This window comes from Liolophura sinensis, chromosome 3 (assembly GCF_032854445.1).
Source record: "Liolophura sinensis isolate JHLJ2023 chromosome 3, CUHK_Ljap_v2, whole genome shotgun sequence".
Lineage (NCBI taxonomy): Eukaryota > Metazoa > Mollusca > Polyplacophora > Chitonida > Chitonidae > Liolophura > Liolophura sinensis.
This window is the reverse complement of record NC_088297.1, coordinates 9,894,735-9,916,337: the sequence shown is the minus strand read 5'-3', so window position 1 is coordinate 9,916,337 and position 21,603 is coordinate 9,894,735. Positions and strand designations below refer to the sequence as shown.

Below are 21,603 nucleotides of genomic sequence, written 5' to 3'. Positions count from 1 at the left end.
CTTCAGCTTTGTACGACATACATGTATGTTCCTTGATTTATATTGACTTTGGTGATTAACAGAGCTCTGGAGTCAGTAATGTTTTGAAGTGATCAAGTGAAACAAGCAAATTTTGAGGGAGATAGTTGTGACGTATTTTTTACCTCCCCCATTCGCCCCATCCTTTTTTTTTTTCATTCAAGTGTCTGGTCCCCTGATTTTGAGAAAGACTTCCCATGACAAAGATCGATAATTTGTTGCAGAAAAGCTTCACTTTTTTCACAGAAGGAAAAGCGAGCCTCTATCAAATCTGCATGTATCTTTCATCAATTTGTTCTCTTGTAACATTTCACATGCAAGAGGGAAAGATTTTTTGGTGATAATTCAAGAATCTGCTGACCCCAAAATGGTACAAGCCACAGATAACATGTGTTTCAATTGCACTCTGGGTTTCATGGCTGGCAGATGACTACCATACATATATGCTTCTGCAATCAATGGCTTCAGTAATAAATCACCTAGACTCTATCTGAAAAAAGTGGCCATTTTATGAAAAACTCTGAAAGAGAAATAAGACGAAACGGCAAAGAAAGAAAAAGGTCTAATGCTCAACATGACCCAGCTTGGCTTTCTCATGTAGCTCATTTGGCGAAACTCATCCGGAAAGAAAATACCTCTAATTAAATATTCAACAAACGTCCAAGCGTTCATTAAGTCGGAATTAAGAATCCAGTTGCTGACTTGGCAACAGCATATTTTTCAAAGTTCTAATTATCAGAGAATTTAGTACCACTGTGTTAGCTGTTTGTCGTTGAAAATTAAACTCTGCACAGAGACCCCCCCAGAGCGCAATGATGAGTACTGAAGACTGCCTATAAGCATATATAGCTTTCTCGTCATGAGTAACATAGGCATTCTCAAACACAATTTGTGAATATAAAAAACACCGAAAGAAAAAAAGATAAAAAAGATAGAAAAAAAGCAGTAAAACAGTTAGATTTGAATTTCCCACTTGTGCCCAATAATTGCTTTATATATTTGTTTCATTGATACTTTCCAGCTGATTGTGATTGCCTCTCTTGAATTTCAATTATTTCAACGCCTCCCTACTGACTAAGTTAGCTAAGCGTATTTCTTGCAGCAGTGGATTGCCTCTTAATCAGTTAGGCTGGGAGATCAAATCCAGAGTTTGTTGGTTCGGCTGCCCCCAATTCAGAAAGCTTTCCAGGTCTTTGGTGAAAGATAAGCTTCATATGTTTCAGGAGTCAGCACATTGGCTGTATATAAGGACCATTGGTAAAGAGGAATATAAAATGTCCTAGACATTAATATTATGATTGACTAATGTTTGTAAAAAGAGCATCCTGGGCCTAGTTTTTCAAAACTAATTTAAAACTTAATACAATAAGAGGGTCTAATGTCCTAAGCATTAAGATTGGCATTGTTCTGAGTATTGATGAGAAGAGGGGGTAATGTCCTAAGTATTAAGATTACAGCATTCCCCAGTGTTGGTAAGAATAGGGTCTAATGTCCTAAGAATTACGATTAGCGTTGTCCTAAGTGTTGGTAAGAAGAGGGTCTAATGTCCTGAGCATTAAGGTTAGTAGAATTGTCTTGGGTGTTGGTAAGAAGAGGGTCTAATGTCCTGAGCATTAAGGTTAGAATTGTCTTGGGTGTCTGTAAGAAGAGGGTCTGATGTCCTGAGCATTAAGATTAGTATTGTCCCAAGTGTTGGCAAGAAGAGGGTCTAATGTCCTAAGAATTACAATTAGCATTGTCCTAAGTGTTGGTAAGTAGAGGGTCTAATGTCCTGAGCATTAAGGTTAGAATTGTACTGGATGTTGGTGAGAAGAGTGTCTAATGTCCTAAACATTAAGATTAGCATTGTCCTTAGTATTTGTAAGAAGACAGTCTAATGTCCTGAGCATTAAGATTAGAATTGTCCTGGGTGTTGGTGAGAAGAGGGACTAATGTCCTGAGCATTAAGATTAGAATTGTCTTGGGTGTCTGTAAGAAGAGGGTCTGATGTCCTGAGCATTAAGATTAGTATTGTCCCAAGTGTTGGCAAGAAGAGGGTCTAATGTCCTAAGAATTACGATTAGCATTGTCCTAAGTGTTGGTAAATAGAGGGTCTAATGTCCTGAGCATTAAGGTTAGAATTGTACTGGATGTTGGTGAGAAGAGTGTCTAATGTCCTAAACATTAAGATTAGCATTGTCCTTAGTATTTGTAAGAAGAGGGTCTAATGTCCTGAGCATTAAGATTAGAATTGTCCTGGGTGTTGGTGAGAAGAGGGTCTAATGTCCTAAACATTAAGATTAGCATTGTCCTTTGTATTTGTAAGAAGAGGGTCTAATGTCCTGAGCATTAAGATTAGCATTGTGCTGGGTGTTGGTAAGAAGAGGGTCTAATGTCCTAAGCATTAAGATTAGCATTGTCCTGTGTGTTGGTAAGAAGAGGGACTAATGTCCTGAGCATTAAAATTAGCATTGTCCTAGGTGTTGGTAAGAAGAGGGTCTAATGTCCTGAGCATTAAGGTTAGAATTGTACTGGATGTTGGTGAGAAGAGTGTCTAATGTCCTAAACATTAAGATTAGCATTGTCCTTAGTATTTCTAAGAAGAGGGCCTAATGTCCTGAGCATTAAGATTAGTATTGTCCTGAGTGTTGGTGAGAAGAAGGTCTAATGTCCTAAGCATTAAAATTAGCATTGTCCTGGGTGATGGTGAGAAGAGGGTCTAAGGTCCTAAGCATAAAGATTACAGCATATCCCTGTGTTGGTAAGAAGAGGACCCAATGTCCTAAACATTAAGATTAGCATTGTCCTGAGTGTTGGTAAGAAGAGGGTCTAATATCGTGAGCATTAGATGAACATTGTCCTGGGTGTTGGTAAGAAGAGGGTCTAATGTCCTAAGCATTAAGATTAGAATTGTCCTGGGTGTTGGTGAGAAGAGGGACTAATGTCCTGAGCATTAAGATTAGAATTGTCTTGGGTGTTGATGAGAAGAGGGTCTATAATCCTAGCATTAAGATTAGTATTGTCCCAAGTGTTGGCAAGAAGAGGGTCTAATGTCCTAAGAATTACGATTAGCATTGTCCTAAGTGTTGGTAAGTAGAGGGTCTAATGTCCTGTGCATTAAGGTTAGAATTGTACTGGATGTTGGTGAGAAGAGTGTCTAATGTCCTAAACATTCAGATTAGCATTGTCCTTAGTATTTCTAAGAAGAGGGCCTAATGTCCTGAGCATTAAGATTAGAATTGTGCTGGGTGTTGGTAAGAAGAGGGTCTAATGTCCTAAGAATTAAGATTAGCATTGTCCTGTGTGTTGGTAAGAAGAGGGACTAATGTCCTAAGCATTAAAATTAGCATTGTCCTAGGTGTTGGTAAGAAGAGGGTCTAATATCCTAGCATTAAGATTAGTATTGTCCTGGGTGTCTGTAAGAAGAGGGTCTAATGTCCTGAGCATTAAGATTACAGCATTGCCCATTGTTGGTAAGAAGAGGGCCTAAACTTCTAAGTATAATTAAGATTTTACAGCATTTGCCCAGTGTTGGCAAAACGAGGACCTGCATGATTAGTTTTGCCTAGTGTTCAAGGGAAGAGGGTCTATTAAATGACCTAGGCATTAAAATAACTACTGCCCAGTGTTGGCTCTGGGCATTCGAAGATACAATTGTATTAGACTGGTGAATATGTTGCCAAGTTTTTATAGTTGGTGATTCCGACTTTATTAACGTACATTGGTACAGTTCCATACAGCAGGGTGCTGATCGAACTGTGTGTGCCTGTAGTAGCTACAAGAGCTAGGGGTGAAGAGATAAAAACAGTATCTGTGATGATGGATGAGGGTAGGGCCTTGTTCCTCTGTCCCCAGCTGTAATCCGTCACTGTCCCTGTGTTTTGTTCACCGCACAAAACCCACGAGGCTTTGCACAATACGGCAGCTGGCTTTAACAGCCTTACAACCACCCCTCAACCGAATTATCCAAATCATTCAAACCACCCGCCTGTCTGACACACAGTATCTGTCTGCGTTTGAAGTGCTGCCGACAAGTGTATAACCGGTATGATTCGTGTTCTGGGAGATGTATGTGCCTGTCAATGCCAGGGAGATGTTAATATCTGGTGTAAATTAGGTGTGAATTAATGTCCTCCGTGAGACACTGTGTGATATTATCTTTTGGTGTGCAGTACTAAGTTACAGACCATATGTTCAATCCTAAATATGCATACACATGTACACACTTACCGTCATAATTAAGTCTCCGGTCGTAAGTGGAAGGTCTGCCAGAAACCTGCGGATGGTCGTGGGTTTCCCCCGGGCTGTGCCCGGTTTCCACCCACCATAATGCTGGCCGCCGTCGTATAAGTGAAATATTCTTGAGTACGGCGTAAAACACCAATGAAATAAATAAATAAATAAATAAATCATAATTAAGGCTTGGGTTGATGTGGCTTAATTATATGTATTCCAGAATTTGAGACACAAGTCTCATTTAATATCTTGTACCTGTGTACCATCGACTATGAACACTGAAGTGTTTCTGATTATCTCTATCACAGTTTGAACTTTTGGGACTGACCTTAAATTAAATAAGGGGCCTTCGTGTCTCCGTTGGTTAGCGCGCAGAGTAATGACCCAGGAGCCTCTTACCAATGCGGTTGCTGTGAGTTGCTGTAAGTCCAGCTTATGCTGGCTTCCTCTCCGGCTGTATGTGGAAAGGTCTTGCTGTTGTATAAGTGAAATATTCTTGAGTACTGCGTAGAAGTTTGATTAATTTTGATCAGGAAAACTTGTGTTGTCAACAAAAGTGTGATTTTAAGGCCAATTTATAAGGATTTTGATCATACCAAAATTTTAGGTGAAATACGGTAATACACGATAAAGATTTAGATTCACTGAAATCAAACATTGCTTTGTGGATGACCAATTTAAATGAGGTCAAATGAATTGAGTCTTTGATTGCCAACTTTGTGGATGACCTATTTAAATGAGGTCAAATGAATTGAGTCTTTGATTGCCAACTTTGTGGAGGCCCTGTTGAAATGAGGTCAAATGAATTGAGTCTTTGGTTGCCAACTTTGTGGATGACCTATTGAAATGAGGTCAAATGAATTGAGTCTTTGATTGCCCACTTTGTGGAGGCCCTATTGAAATGAGGTCAAATGAATTGAGTCTTTGATTGCCAACTTTGTGGAGGCCCTATTGAAATGAGGTCAAATGAATTGAGTCTTTGATTGCCAACTTTGTGGAGGCCCTATTGAAATGAGGTCAAATGAACTGAGTCTTTGATTGCCAACTTTGTGGAGGCCCTATTGAAATGAGGTCAAATGAATTGAGTCTTTGATTGCCAACTTTGTGGAGGCCCTATTGAAAGGAGGTCAAATGAACTGAGTCTTTGGTTGCCAACTTTGTGGATGACCTATTGAAATGAGGTCAAATGAAGTGAGTCTTTGATTGCCAACTTTGTGGATGACCTATTTAAATGAGGTTAAATGATTGAGTCTTTGATTGCCAACTTTGTGGAGGCCCTATTGAAAGGAGGTCAAATGAACTGTCTTTGGTTGCCAACTTTGTGGATGACCTTTTGAAATGAGGTCAAATGAACTGAGCCTTTGATTGCCAACTTTGTGGATGACCTATTTAATTGAGGTCAAATGAATTGAGTCTTTGATTGCCAACTTTGTGGAGGCCCTATTGAAATGAGGTCAAATGAATTGAGTCTTTGGTCGCCAACTTTGTGGCTGACTGTTTGTCTGTTTTACCTACGTAAATATTAAACTGTATACAGTGAATAGAAATTGGGATTTATGGCCTCTGGGGTGGTATTATTCTCCACAAAAAAGCTTAGGTTAAGAGATATGTGTATTTACCTAGGTTTATTTGACATGGTTGCTGTCATCATGGAGCCTTGTCTACAGTTACAGGTTTTGATCTTGCTAGTGAGGCTGTTTGGATACATGCATATAATGTTACAGCTATTGAAGACCAATGTCTGCGACCCATATATCTGAATGGAGCATGCAATCTTAGCCTGGCATACTACTAATAACACAGGTATTCTTCCAAACTCTTGCTTGTCTAGGGGCATATTTAGCGGATTAGACAGGAGGAATGCCCTTAGAAATGATTTAATTTACAAGATTGTGTTTAATATATGTAGGACATGACGGTTGGGAGTACCAAGGAAGAGTTTCCAGAACTGTTTGCCAAAATTGTCACTGTTAAAAAAAATGCCTTAATTGAGCATGATGCCTGCTATGCATGTCATTACTATACCAATATTGTGATTGTTAAATATCTTGTGGAAAAATGGTTTTCTGTGAAAACCTCCTGTATTATATTTTTATATAATATTACATTTTACATAAATTGTACTTAATATAACGTTCTACAAGGGTTCTGTGTTCCCCCAGAAAGATTCCTAGAAGTGTTGTACTTTAATTATAGCTGGTAAATACCCTGGGTATTGTGATGATTTCCTGGAAAGCTCCTGATAAACTGATGTTGTTTTCATTAATTTGTTTTAAAAACACATCAGATTAGAACTGGAGAACATGCACACATTCAGAATGGAACTGTGAGAGCATGTTTGCGTTCAGAGTTGCGTTCAGACTTCTATTACCGTATTTCACATAAAAATGCACTTTCAGAGGCACATAATTAAGGCCTTGATAAATAGTGTTTGATTCCACTGCTTAAGTTTTTCCTGGAAAGAAAGAAATTGGTCAAACCTTTCAAAAAACTCTTAAAAGGCCCTAAAATTTGGAGGAATTGATCAAATCAAGTAAAATGCTGAACTTAAGGCCAAATACAGTATATTGCAAAAAAAAAAAAAAACAAAAAAAAAACACAAAGCCAAAAAACAACCACACCAGATAATATTGTAGAACTTGGTAAACAAGAAAAAAAAAAATAAAGCTGGGTTTTAAATAGATATTGAACAGTTCAGAATCAGTTCATTGTTTCATGCATGCAGTGACTCTTCAGTGATGACATCAGCTGAGAGCAATTTTAATTGGCTGTCATTCTGGCTGGCACTCAGGCCAGGAAAATGCCACAGGTCATATTGCTCTTATACAGTAGCTGGCAGTGTTCTCTGCGGGAGAGAAAGCGAGGCAATAAATATTCTTTTTACTCACCTCAAAACCATGATTGAAGTCGATATACGGTTTAATAAACCCCTCGGAATTCATTTTTCATTTTGATTTATCCCACCGGGCCATGGAACCGCATGATGTAGTACATCCCCGCAGAACATGGTATCAGTTGGAATAATTTCAATTTGGCTGTCATTTTCACATTGTTACAGTCATTGAAGTGGGCCATGTCAACCATGCACATCTGGATTATATGATCCGACTCAGGAGAGCTGAAATGGATATAGTTACAGAGTAATTACTTCGCACAAATTGTGCAGCTGTTTTCATTAGGTGTAATTAGAGCCTAATTACTTGTATATCAAATCAGTGTTTAATATGCCCTTTTCTTCACTTTCAAATATCTGTCATTTTTTTTTTAACCCCATCAATTGACATAGTACATGTTCATGCGAAAGGGATTACGTCATTTTGATGTCCGTCTGTCTGTCTGTGTTCATGCATTATTTGTCATCGCAGTGCAGGTGATGCTGCTATAGATTTTTTATTTTTAATAAATTTCTGGTTTTTACAGCAACTGATTACCAATTTAGCAAGAGTGAACACAATTAATAGAAGTAAATCCTTTTCACCAAACTAGGGATTCTTCAGTTTGGTGTACAGCTTCATATTGGGATCAACTGCTTTATAGTTTAACTGGTCACGGGATCACAAAGGGGTCACAAAGTGATCTTTGAGTTAAGTCCAAATTTTAATCATTAAATTTGGTTTGTTCCTTTCTGTTATTTTTGCTGGAATTTACTGTACAGTAACGTCTGCAGAATTTATGTTGTCAAGCAATATTTTGACTTTGTTACATCAGCAATAACAGTTTAAAAGCGAGTTGAAATTATGATTTAAGTGTAAAATTGCTTCATGATCCCTGGCTCCTGGGAGCAACTGTGATTAAATTTCTGGTTCCCTGGCAACCGATTGAAAAAATTTCATTGACATGTACCCGACTTAATTACAAAAGCTTAAACCTCTTCAGGTAAAAATTTCATTGTTTATTGCACACGTACATGCACATACAAGGCAACTCAGACTGTACTGTATGACAACTTCATGCCTTGCTTTATATAAAATAATATTATTAAAAGTCAAATAGTGATTTTGCAAATTCGGTGTACAGGTTTGTACTGGTGACAGATATTTTTTTTTATTAAAATGGAGCTGATTTGATCAAATTTCTGGTTTCCATGAAAACATACTTACGGCCTTGTTTGATTCGTATACCTCATGTACGCCATTAACCTGTGAAACATTTTCTTAATCGGAAATGTGTTTATATGTTCTTCGTTCGTTCTTCTAATTCATTCGTTCTTCTAATTCCTCAGATATGGATTCCTTGTAGCTGTAATGTTGTCATTGACACGTAAAACAGTTTCTTAGAAACAGCTTTTAATTGGAAATGTATTTATATGTAAGCTCTTTCGTTCTTCTAATTCCTCAGATAAGGATTCCTTGTAGCTGTAATGTTGTCATTGACACGTAAAACAGTTTCTTAGAAACAGCTTTTAATTGGAAATGTATTTATATGTAAGCTCTTTCGTTCTTCTAATTCCTCAGATAAGGATTCCTTGTAGCTGTAATGTTGTCATTGACGCGTAAAAGTTTCTTAGAAACAGCTTTTAGTCGCAAATGTATTTATATGTGAGCGCATTCTTTCTTCTAATTCCTCAGATATGGATTCCTTGTAGCTGTAATGTTGTCATTGACACGTAAAACAGTTTCTTAGAAACAGCTTTTAATTGGAAATGTATTTATATGTAAGCTCTTTCGTTCTTCTAATTCCTCAGATAAGGATTCCTTGTAGCTGTAATGTTGTCATTGACGCGTAAAAGTTTCTTAGAAACAGCTTTTAGTCGGAAATGTATTTATATGTAAGCTCTTTCGTTCTTCTAATTCCTCAGATAAGGATTCCTTGTAGCTGTAATGTTGGTTATGATTATCGTGGCCTTCTTATATAGCAGCACATGATGTAGATCCAGCCAGACTCATGTCTGATACCGAATGTTGCCTGAAAACATCACGTTAACCCGTCCCAGATGGCATTAAAGTGTAATAACGTGTGCCTGTATGGAATCTTGAGCTTGATTCCATATTTCCATGGACATTCAGTGTTCCGAATCATTCACTGGTTGTCTCCTAACTGATCCAACTCTGCAGTGCTGACCAGATTAATGTACCGTTTTAGGAAGCAATATAATACATTGTACCGATCGACTCTCTCCAGCCTGGCTCAAAAGTAGGGATATTGGGTATCAGGGGCCTCTGTGGCTGAGTGGTTAGCATGCTAGCTTAGCTCCAATGCTATCGCTCAGCTGTGAGTTCAAGTCCAGCTCTTGCTGGCTCCCTGTTCGTTGTACGTGGAAAGGTCTATACCAGCAAGGTGTGGATATGGTTGTGGGTTCCCCCTGGACTCTGCCAGGTTCCCTTTGCACCATAATACTGGCTGCTGTTGTATAGGTGAAATATTCTAGAGTACGGCATAAGACGCCAACCAAATAAATAAATCAATGAGTAACTTTAAAAATGCTTTTTGGGGGCAAATTTTTTCGGTTAAATAAAGTAAGTCAGCTGATCTCTCCGGAGCTGTACTGTATATCCTGCTATAGTGGCTGCCATCAGTTTCGAACATCCTCGAGGACATCCTGAGGACAAGCTCAGCACCTGCCTGTTTTTGAAGTTTATTGATCATTTCTCCTGGCATTTTACCAGCAAACGTCAGCTGCCAGTGATTTCTTTAAGCAGCATTGTATAAAAACAGAGAGCTTAGAGCTGCCCTGTTTTCTGTACATTGTATCCACATGTATTATGTATGACTGCGTTGTTTTCACTCTGTTGCCAAGAGTCTAACGCACCTCTTTTTTTCTTCTTTTTGTTTGCAGAATTTTTACGGACAGATGATGCTTTTATTCTACGCTTTTTGCGTGCTAGGAAATTTGACACCACCGATGCCTTTCGGCTGCTGTCCCGTTATTTTGAATACAGACAGAGTAACAAGAACCTGTTTAAAAAGTTCTTTGCGGCAGAGCCAAGTATAAAGGAAGCCTTGTTGGACGGATTACCTGGCGTGCTGCCCCACAGTGATCATTTCGGGCGGAGAATATTGGTGCTGACCTCCGCTAACTGGGACAATACTCGCTATGGGTTAGCGGCAATATACCGTGCAATATTGCTGACGATGGAAAAGTTGATTGATGATGACGAGACTCAGATTAATGGCTCTGTTATTATCGTGGACTGGAGTCAGTTTACCTTTAAACAATCTACCTGGTTGAATCCTAAAGTCCTGAAACTGATGATAGAGGGTTTACAGGTAAGAAAATGATACATGGTTTGCAGGTGTTAATGAGAATTATAAAGGGTTTTTCAATTTTTAGAGTATTATTAAAAGGTGATGATACACAACTTACGGTATTAATCGATATGGTTTACGGTATTAAAGGTGATGATAAAGTGTTTACATGCAGTATTAAAGGGGATATGATAAAGGTTTACAGTATTAAAGTGAATAATCAAGGGTTTACAGACTATTAAAAGGTTTACAGTATTAAAGTAATGATAAAGGGTTTGTAGTGTTAAGGTGATGATACAGAGTTTACAAGTATTAAGGTGAGTAATTAAGGGTTTGGAGCATTAAAGGTGATAATAAGAGTTTACAGGTATTAAAGGTGATAATAAGTTGAGTATACAGAGTTTACAAGCATTAAAGTGAGTAATTAAGGCTTTTTACAGTATTAAGTGTGATGATAAGGGTTTACAGGTATTAAATGTGACAATAAGGGTTTACAGGTATTAAATGTGATAATAAGGGTTTACAGGTATTAAATGTTTTAATAAGGGTTAACAGGTATTAAATGTAATAATAAGGATTTACAGGTATTAAGTGTGATAATAAGGGTTTCCAATATTAAAGGTGATGATAAGAGTTTACAGGTATTAAAGGTGATAATAAGGGTTTACAAGTATTAAAGGTGATAATAAGGCTTTTTACAGTATTAAATGTGATAATAAGAGTTTACAGGTATTAAAGGTGATAATAAGGGTTTATAGTATTAAAGGTGATAATAATGATTTACAGGTATTAAATGTGATAATAAGAGTTTACAGGTATTAAATGTGATAATAATGATTTACAGGTATTAAATGTGATAATAAGGGTTTATAGTATTAAATGTGATAATAATGATTTACAGGTATTAAATGTGATAATAAGAGTTTACAGGTATTAAATGTGATAATAAGAGTTTACAGGTATTAAATGTGATAATAAGAGTTTACAGGTATTAAATGTGATAATAAGGGTTTACAGGTATTAAATGTGATATGTTGAAGGGCTTTTAGTTATTATTAGATTAAATTTTGAAAGTTAAAGACATTGTCTCAAAATAATGATTAATTGTTGACAGGTATTAACAGTTATGGTATGTTAATTGCCATTAATTAGCAGTCAAACAATGTCAAACTAATTTAAAGGTTGGTGGATACTAAAGCCCAGTTTACACACTGCATTTTTGGTTAGAGACAGGATTTCCTGATTCTAGATACCACAGTTCTTTTGTGGTATATGTGTATGGGGAACCACAAGAAGAATTCCTGACTCAGAAAAACTGCATCCAAAAATTCAGGTTATTTTGTTTTCGGGATCCAAAAAATCCAGAAACAAATAAGCCGAGCTCAGATTTTGCCTGAGCATGTGACAGCAATCTGAACGGATCTTTGCGAAATTGTTTTCGTCAGCAGTAACCAATTCGTGTCATTGGAAATGTCTTGTGAGTACTGATAAGAAGGTGACTCCAGTTAAGTAACCGCCGCTCTGTGTGGTCACATGACCTTGAACGTATCTTCATGTGAACCTTCAAAGATGGAGAACAAGTTAAATGCTGCATGTCTATGGGCAACCAGTATTCTGGATCAGCATCTGAAAATTTGGGCAACCAATGACAATAAATATTGATCATGGGAGTTTGGCTGAATTAGAATTCCTGAGTTTTTTTTATAATTATTTTATACTTTCAAGGACTATTATAATTAAAGACAAGACGCACAACATAGAGAGTAAAACCAGAGCAGTGACGACAGTGTAAAAGCTGACATATGGTCACGTGTAAAAATCCAAGTACGATAAAAACCAGAGTAGCGATGACAGGGTGATAGACGTACAGCATAGAGGGTAAAACCAGAACTGTGATGACAGTGTGACAGACGTACAGCATAGAGAGTAACACCAGAGCAGCGACAACAGTGTGATAGACGTACAGCATAGAGAGAAAAACCAGAGCAGCGAGGACAGTATGACAGGCGTACAACATAGAGAGTAAAACCAGAGCAGTGACAACAGTGTGATAGACATACAACATAGAGAGTTAAACCAGAGCAGCGAGGACAGTGTGATAGATGGCAAATGGCACACCACAGATTTTGCTTGTTAATGTGGACAGATCTTGGGATCCACATATAGTAGACTAAAAAATTATCTCTAGAACATGTCTCCAGAACTAATGAATTGGGTTTCAGCTTAACAAAGAATTGAAGCGTTAATAATGATGTGTAATTGGCCTTAACAACTGCTTTATTACATTAATTAGGAAGGTATTATTTCTTTTTATCATTGTGTTCCCAGTTTCATCTTCATCATATCATTGCTCAGTGCCTTATGAAGTTCGTATGACACTGTCAAGTTCTGGAAAGAGAAAGTTACAAGTGTAGTTTTGGTTCCAATATGTGTCTTCTAGCCAAGGTGTACCTGTTTTTGAATTACATGTATACTGTAATTCCTCAACCTTTTCATATATGAAACCGTAACTTTCAGTGCAGTTTTTAATTTGATTTCGAAGACAAGATTTAATTGGTTGGATAGGCGTATTTCAGGGCTTTACAAAAAGTATAATTTTATCAGGCAACACAGAATAATGCCTTCAGAATATACATGTACTTGAATGAACACATTGCAAACATGTGAAAAGCTTTAAGAATTACAGTACAGCCCCGCTAATTATACCCAAGCATTCTTGTGGTTGGAGCTGCTAATTACCCTATGACCAATGAGGTCACTTTCTTGAACTCTGAGTGAGTGAGTGATTGAGTGCTTGGGGTTTGACGTCGTACTTTTTCAGTCATATGACGACGAAGGAATCCTTAGAGTGCATGTAATGTGCCTCCTTGTTGCAGGACGAATTTCCACCGCTCTTTTATCTAGTGCTGCTTTACTGAGACGCCTTACCGAAGGCAAGTAATGCACCCTGCTGGAGCCACTATATTGATACGGGTCAACCAGTCGTTGCACTATCCCCTTCATGCTGAATGCCAAGCGAGGAAGTTACAACTTCCTCTTTTAAAATCTTAGGTGTGATACAGGTCAACCAGTCGTCGCACTATCCCCTTCATGCTGAATGCCAAGTGAGTTCTGGAATCTGGCTCTGGCTGACTGGCAGATTTAAGCATGAAGTTTGCCAGCCTGGTGAAAGGTACTGGTTTGCCCCGGGCTAAATTGCACTGAAAGTTGCTCTGTCATATGCGAAACGGTTGAAGAATTAGGGTGCAGTCAATTATAAACCTTTCAAATGACGGTCAATTGTAAAAATAAGTTGCTCCACTTCACAAAAGAATGTTATGGTGATTGTAAATTTTTGAAGTCACACCCATGATCGTATGCCAAATTTGATTTCATTATTTATTTATTTGATTGGTGTTTTACATCATACTCAAGAATATTTCACTTATACGACGGCGACCAGCATTATAGTGGGAGAAATAACGGACAGAGCCCGGGGGAAACACACGACCATCCGCAGGTTGCTGAGGACCTTCCCACATACGGCCGGAGAGAAAGGCAGCATGAGCTGGACTTGAACTCAAAGCGACCGCACTGGGTCATTACGTTGCGCTAGTGCACTAACCAACTGAGCCACGGAGGACAAATTTGACTCATGCATATAGGTGGCCTGTGTAAGTGGACAACATACTAGTCAACAAATTTCCTGGCCTGAGTTCTACATCATACTGATTCAGCTGCAAACCAAAACATATGTAAACAATTCTTGTAACATTTTTTTAAGATATCAGTGGTTTGCAACTCGTACATTACTAACGGCCAGGATATCTAAAGCAAGTTTGTACTTACTGTTACTTTTGAAGGGAATGTACAACAGATTGTAGTTTATGATTGTAACTTATGACTGTAACTTATGATTGTAACTTATTGTATCTTGTTGCATCTTAGTTTACAATAATCCCTTTCTGCAAGGGTCGTGTTGATTCTATGTTACCCTTTAAATGCTACTGTCATGTTCTTCAAAACAGATTTACAATGAATTTAGGGGTATGATTTCTTTGTGCAACTGGCATTTGGTGTCCTCCAGCCATAAATCTGATTGCTGTCTTATAATCAGGGTAACAGTTATATACCCAATTGTTCACTCATTTCAACCACCTCTGTAACCAATGTTTTGAAATACTCCGAGGGAACTACGGGGTGTAGAGCAACAATTTACAGTTTTACGAAGCTTGCATCTTAAATGTTACAGAGTGTCATTTTTATAGTAATTGTATGTAAAAATTCCACTGAAAAAGTGCTTAAGCCGTTGAAAAAGTTGAATATTTACAGGAAATCTCTTGACATGTGTTTAGGTTTAGTTGATTTAGCTATGTGCGTTCTTCACAAGTCATGCCCGTATGAAACTCTCACCAAGGAGCTAACAAACACTGTTTCAAACGAAGAACGGAGACAGATAAATCAAGAAAAAAAACCAAAAAAAACAAAAACAAAACAAATGTGTTTTTGTCAAATATACTTTCTCAAATCCAGGCGTATTATTCATGAGACTTTGGCAACATTTACGCTGAGAACCTCACAGCTTACAGCTGAGTCTTGTCATTTATCTTGATGGTGATTAATGTTCCCTGTCTTGAAAGAAAACCTCCTTCTGACATCATCCATTTATAATGAACGAAAATCTGTTTGCCTTTCATCAAGATAGGACTTGATTGGACATCCTTCAGGGCTCTTTTGTGCCAGGACATACTGTCCAACTGTTAACAGTTGTGAGGGTTGTCATAAGGGACTGTCATGTCGTAACAAGGCTGTCATTTGTAACAAAGGTCGTTTACAGGAACTTGGGGATAAAATTGCTTTGAAAAGCTCTTTGTCAGGGATCTTTGTCAGATTGCAGCTTTCTTGAAACATAGTGTTTTTTTCTATACTTCTTAAAAAAACATGGAACCTTAAAATCCATTAAAAACTAACACTGTTATCATTATTTGAAATTACAATTTCTTTGTACTATCTATTTCTTCAGCATACTTTGCATGCATGTATTTACATGCTATTTATATATGGACAGTATTAAGGAAATATTACATCAGACTGATGAAACTAGCCCTTAAGTTGGCCAATCAGGTTGATGTAGTTTTGTGTTCAAAATCAAACTATATCAGTGTTTAGGTTGAATTCGAAGTTGCCATTTTATATGTGAAAACATTGATGAACAGTAGCAATACATGCCAGCTGTCTAGACCATTTAGCCATCAGTCCACCCAGTGATGTCGGAGTCAGGCGTCTAAACACTAGCAGTACATGTCAGCTGTCTAGACCATTTGGCCATCAGTCCACCCAGTGATATCAGGGTCAGGCATCTAAACACTAGCAATACATGCCAACTATCTAGACCGTTTAGCCATCAGTCCACCCAATGATATCTTTCAGGTGCCTAATCACCAGCAATACTTGCCATCTGTCTAGGCCATTCAGCCATCTGTCCACCCAGTGATCTCAGAGTCAGGCATCTAAACACCAGCAATACATCAACTGTCTAGACCATTTAGCCATCAGTCCACCAAGTGATCCTAGAGTCAGGCATCTAAACACTAGCAATACATCAACTGTCCAGACCATTTAGCCATCAGTCCACCAAGTGATCCTAGAGTCAGGCATCTAAACACTAGCAATACATCAACTGTCCAGACCATTTAGCCATCAGTCCACCAAGTGATCCTAGAGTCAGGCATCTAAACACTAGCAATACATCAACTGTCCAGACCATTTAGCCATCAGTCCACCCAGTTATCTCAACAGTCAGGCATCTAAACACCAGCAATATAGGGGTTTGTTTGGCCATGTTGTTAGAATGGTAGTGCAGCACAGTGACTCTGGAGCCTCTCACTAATGCTATAGGTCTGAGAAATGCAGGAAAGGCTGGCTTTCTCTCCAGTTATATGTGGCAAAGTCGTTTCCTCCCAATATATTACTAGCCGCCATCGTATAAGTGAAATATTCTTGAGTACAGCGTAAAACATCCAATTAAAATAAATAACCTAGCAATACGTGTTCACGGTTTAAAAAATTCAGCCATTGACTCCATCACAAAAAATTCTAGCAGTGCGGATGGCTTGCAAACTTTATGACAATTTATACCGCAACTCTTGCATATTACAGCTGTTATGATCAGACACAAATAAATGAACCATATGCCTTAATGTCAGATCAAAAAACAATTACACAACTCCCATAGCTGAACATATCAAACTAATGGGCGTCAGTAGATAGTTAGTGATTTTAGTCACAATATTATCATCATTTGTGATTTGCTCAGTTGGTTTTAAAATACCGTTTCATAGTAAAAACAGATAAATAACTTTTATCACTGTTGGTAGAGTGCACTTTCCAAATGATGTCCATTACTCTGAGGGAAAGTAATTATGATCAGGAAATATATGCACATTATGGATGTGAATGTATAGATGGAGCACTTTGCTCACTTGTTTTGATCTACACTGACCTACCAGAGCTAAAGATCAGTGATTTAATAGCAAGTCCAATCATTTATGTATTTGATGTAAATTTAGGTCTTGATTCTTGTTGCTCTTAGAAAGGTATAATATGTGTATGTATGTATGTATGTATGTATGTATGTATGTATGTATGTATGTGTGCTTGGGGTTTAACGTTGTACTTAACAGTTTTTCAGTCATATCACATGATGAGTCATGAGGTGTATGTACATGTATATACTGTGTCCATGCCACCCCAAGTGCTGCTACCACTGAAGTATCTTGCCGAAGACACCAGACATGACACCCTACCCAATAACATTTATACTGTCACTCAGGCCAACCAATCATGTTTTCTTGCTCTAATCTCTCAGTGCTGAACGCTAAGCGAGGAAATAGCAAGCACCATTTTTAAAATTTTACCCAACTTACCCAACTTGGGTTTGATCCTGGATCTCCCGACTTCGAGGTGGACCATTAGTCTACTAACCATTGGTCTACTGAAGCGGATGAAAGGTATTATGAGGTTTATTTGAAAAGTACGAGATGACTTTGCCATCCACATTTTATTTATAAATGCAAAGAATTTGCCGTTACAAGATATGAATTTTAGAAATCATATGCATCCCTTATTGGCATAATGTAATTTCAGCACAAAAAGTTTTACCTTCTTATCTGTACTTCATCCATAAATGCAAATGCAATATGTAATTTATGCAAATGCATTTGTAAGAATTTTGGGAAAGATTGTACATGGTATGTCCCATAGGGGGAGAGTAGAGGTGCCTCCCACACAGCCAAGTCCCCCTAACCTGTGACCTTAGAGTGTCCTATAAGAGGGTAATCAAGTATTTGTTCTTGCTGTTAGCTCTGTGGTGTGTCTTTTTAATGCATCTGATCCAGGCTGTCTTTACACACAATTAAGCACTTGGCATGTGATAAAGGTTAACTTGTGGCAAACTTTAGATCAATCTTGGTTAACATGATCGAAGATTAACATGATCAAAGATTAACATGATCAAAGGTTAACATGATCAAAGATTGACAATGGTGTCCAAATATTAATTATTATATAAGCATTAAGGAGATACAGTATAAAGGGTAGATGACCACAGGCAGGTTTTAGGTATTGCTTTTATCATTTATACAAGCATGTAAATACTGTGTCAATGTTATGACTGAAGTTCTGGTCAGACTGGCTTGTAACTACCATCTCAATGTTATGACTGAAGTTCAGGTCAGACTAGCTTGTATCTACCATGTCAGTGGTCTGACTGAAATTCTGATCAAGTTGGCTTGTAACTATCATGTCAGCAGTATGACTGAAGCTCTGATCAGATAGGTTTGTAACTACATGTATATCATTGCAACGTTATGACTGAAGCTCAGGTCAGACTGGCTTGTAACTACCATGTCAACCTTATGACTGAAGCTCAGGTCAGACTTGCTTGTAACTACCATGTCAACATTATGACTGAAGCTCAGGTCAGACTGGCTTGTAACTACCATGTCAACGTTATGACTGAAGCTCAGGTCAGACTGGCTTGTAACTACCATGTCAACGTTATGACTGAAGCTCAGGTCAATATTAATCACTCAGACATTATGATTTTGGAACTGGTGACTTTGGTTGCAACGAGTATATAACAACCATGATGATGTTATGACAAGATCTGGCGGACGATTTCACGAAGGTATTGCTGACTTAATGTAAAAATTTGAAATACAATCTTAAAGCTTAGTTTTGGGCTTTAAAAATTAAAATTTTGTCCACCTCATCAATGATATCTTAACACAAATGCATCCAAATTTCAATTTCCAGTACCAAAAACTAAGCATCGTAAAGAGTTGTTAAATTTTGACTTATTAAGTCAAAAATGGCTTTGTGGAATCAGCTCCTGGTTCCATGATCATGAAACTGTCTTTGACATAAGTCAAGGATAGTCCATTATTCCTGAACGTCCACCTGAAATTAAGGGTAATTTTCAGTTTGGTCATGAAAGTTCATTAAGACATTGCTTAGTTCCAAAGTAAAAATTCCTATAATCATCCCAGGTGTCACAGGTTTAGCGAGGTAAATTGTTTTCAAGTTAAGACACAGTCCGACTAAATTAACTCTAAGACTGCTCTGTGATCCCTGTGATCCTGGGGATTGAATGGCCATGCAATTTGGTAGTTACAAACATGTACCTACCTACAGTAGCATATAATGACTACACTTCACTACTGATTGGTCATCTCATGCTGGCTTCTTCTCCGGCCGTACGTGGAATGGTTGTGAGTTTCCCCCGGGCTTTGCCCGTTTTCCTCCCACCATAATGCTGGCTGCCGTCGTATAAGTGAAATATTCTTGAGAACGGCGTAAAATACCAATGTAATAAATAAATAAATTCTGCATGGTCATGATGAAAGATGATACAAGTGCTTTTTGAAATCGTGCAACACTGTGTATGTACATACACTAGGTAAGATGATAAATAAAAAATACATGTAAGGGGTTTAAAAAAAAAAATACCCTATTTCCTCAACTGTTTTGCATTTGAAAGATCAATTTCCAGTGCAATTCATACATATTTTTAATTTGATTTTGGAGACAAAACTACATTTATTGGATTGGCCAGTTTCAGAGCTTCACTAAAACTATAATGTTATCAGTCTACAAAGAATAATGCCTTTACAATGCTCGCATAAGCACCTTGCCAATATGCGAAAATGTTGAAGAATTACAGTAAGGTATAAGGTAAGGTATAAAAAAAATATATACGTGTATATATATATAAAAATTATATAGCAGTATAGTTGATGTCACCTTAAATTGGATGACTGATGGGAGAAAATGTTGAGTTCTTAATTGAAGAAATGAAGCTTAACATCAGGAGTTTGGTTAGGAAACCACAGACGGAATATACATGATGATGGTTTCCTCCAGGTTCAGCCCACATACATGGTTCTTCTGCCTTCCACAAAGGTTCATCAGAATGTCAATGTAGACAATAACTCTGGGTCGGATGTGCTCACTGCTCCGTAATCTGAGATATAAAGCCTCTCTATAGCACTAGTCACAAATTCGATATTCGTTGTGTTGGTTTTTGTTTCGACTAGCTCTGACAGATAGAAATGTAGCTTTATTATGGCAGGGTATGTGTTTCTCCCTGTGGATTGTTAATTATAATGCTACTTGGTTTACTCTGATAGATTACCCTGAGGTATATAATTGGCATTAAAACCAGTACACTCATGCCTGGCTTGATCAGCATTTTGCTGGTCATGAAGTATCATTGATTTTCCCTCTCTAATTCTCTAAATTTTTTTTCTGGCCACAAAATGGTAAGTACTGTTGCACTGATTTTGTGTGTACCACTGTTACATGTATAATATAGTCCAAATCTACGAACTGCCTTGTTCTTTCCTTTATTATGTCAGTGGCAGAGGTGGTTAGCATGCCAGCCGGGTAAAATGACCCAGTTGTTGTGAGTGAGTTTAAGACCATTCTTCCTCTGAACCACATATTACAAACTGAGCACCAAGGTAATAGATGTATATTTGTTGAGCTCTATTGATCTGAACCACATATTGCAGACTGAGCACCAAGGTGATACATGTATATTTGTTGACCTCTACTGTTTTGAACCACATTTTGCAGACTGAGCACCAAGGTAATACATGTATATTTGTTGAGCTCTATTGATCTGAACCACATATTGCAGACTGAGCACCAAGGTCATAGATGTATATTTGTTGAGCTCTGTTGATCTGAACCACATATTGCAGACTGAGCACCAAGGTCATACATGTATATTTGTTGAGCTCTGTTGATCTGAACCACATATTGCAGACTGAGCACCAAGGTCATACATGTATATTTGTTGAGCTCTGTTGATCTGAACCACATATTGCAGACTGAGCACCAAGGTAATACATGTATATTTGTTGAGCTCTATTTTTCTGAACCACATATTGCAGACTGAGCACCAAGGTCATACATGTATATTTGTTGACCTCTACTGTTCTGAACCACATATTGCAGTCTGAGCACCAAGGTCATACATGTATATTTGTTGAGCTCTATTTTTCTGAACCACATATTGCAGACTGAGCACCAAGGTCATACATGTATATTTGTTGACCTCTACTGTTCTGAACCACATATTGCAGTCTGAGCACCAAGGTCATACATGTATATTTGTTGAGCTCTATTTTTCTGAACCACATATTGCAGACTAAGCACCAAGGTCATACATGTATATTTGTTGACCTCTACTGTTCTGAACCACATATTGCAGTCTGAGCACCAAGGTCATACATGTATATTTGTTGAGCTCTATTTTTCTGAACCACATATTGCAGACTGAGCACCAAGGTCATACATGTATATTTGTTGACCTCTGCTGTTCAGAACCACATATTGCAGACTGAGCACCAAGGTCATACATGTATATTTGTTGGTCTCTACTGTTCGGGACCACATATTGCAGACTGAGCACCAAGGTCATATGTGTATATTTGTTGGTATTTATTGTTCTGAACCACATATTGCAGTCTGAGCACCAAGGTCATACATGTATATTTGTTGAGCTCTATTTTTCTGAACCACATATTGCAGACTAAGCACCAAGGTCATACATGTATATTTGTTGACCTCTACTGTTCTGAACCACATATTGCAGACTGAGCACCAAGGTCATATGTGTATATTTGTTGGTATTTATTG

General features: G+C 37.8%; 1 protein-coding gene across 1 annotated transcript in view; it reads left to right on the top strand.

Moving 5' to 3' along the window:
* LOC135464191 (clavesin-2-like) overlaps positions 1-21,603 on the top strand; it is a 54,319-nt gene that overhangs the window by 26,784 nt on the left and 5,932 nt on the right. Inside the window, exon 2 of the mRNA XM_064741696.1 lies at positions 10,010-10,440. Within this exon, the coding sequence (XP_064597766.1) occupies positions 10,010-10,440 (431 nt within the window). The remainder of the gene's footprint in view (positions 1-10,009; positions 10,441-21,603) is intronic.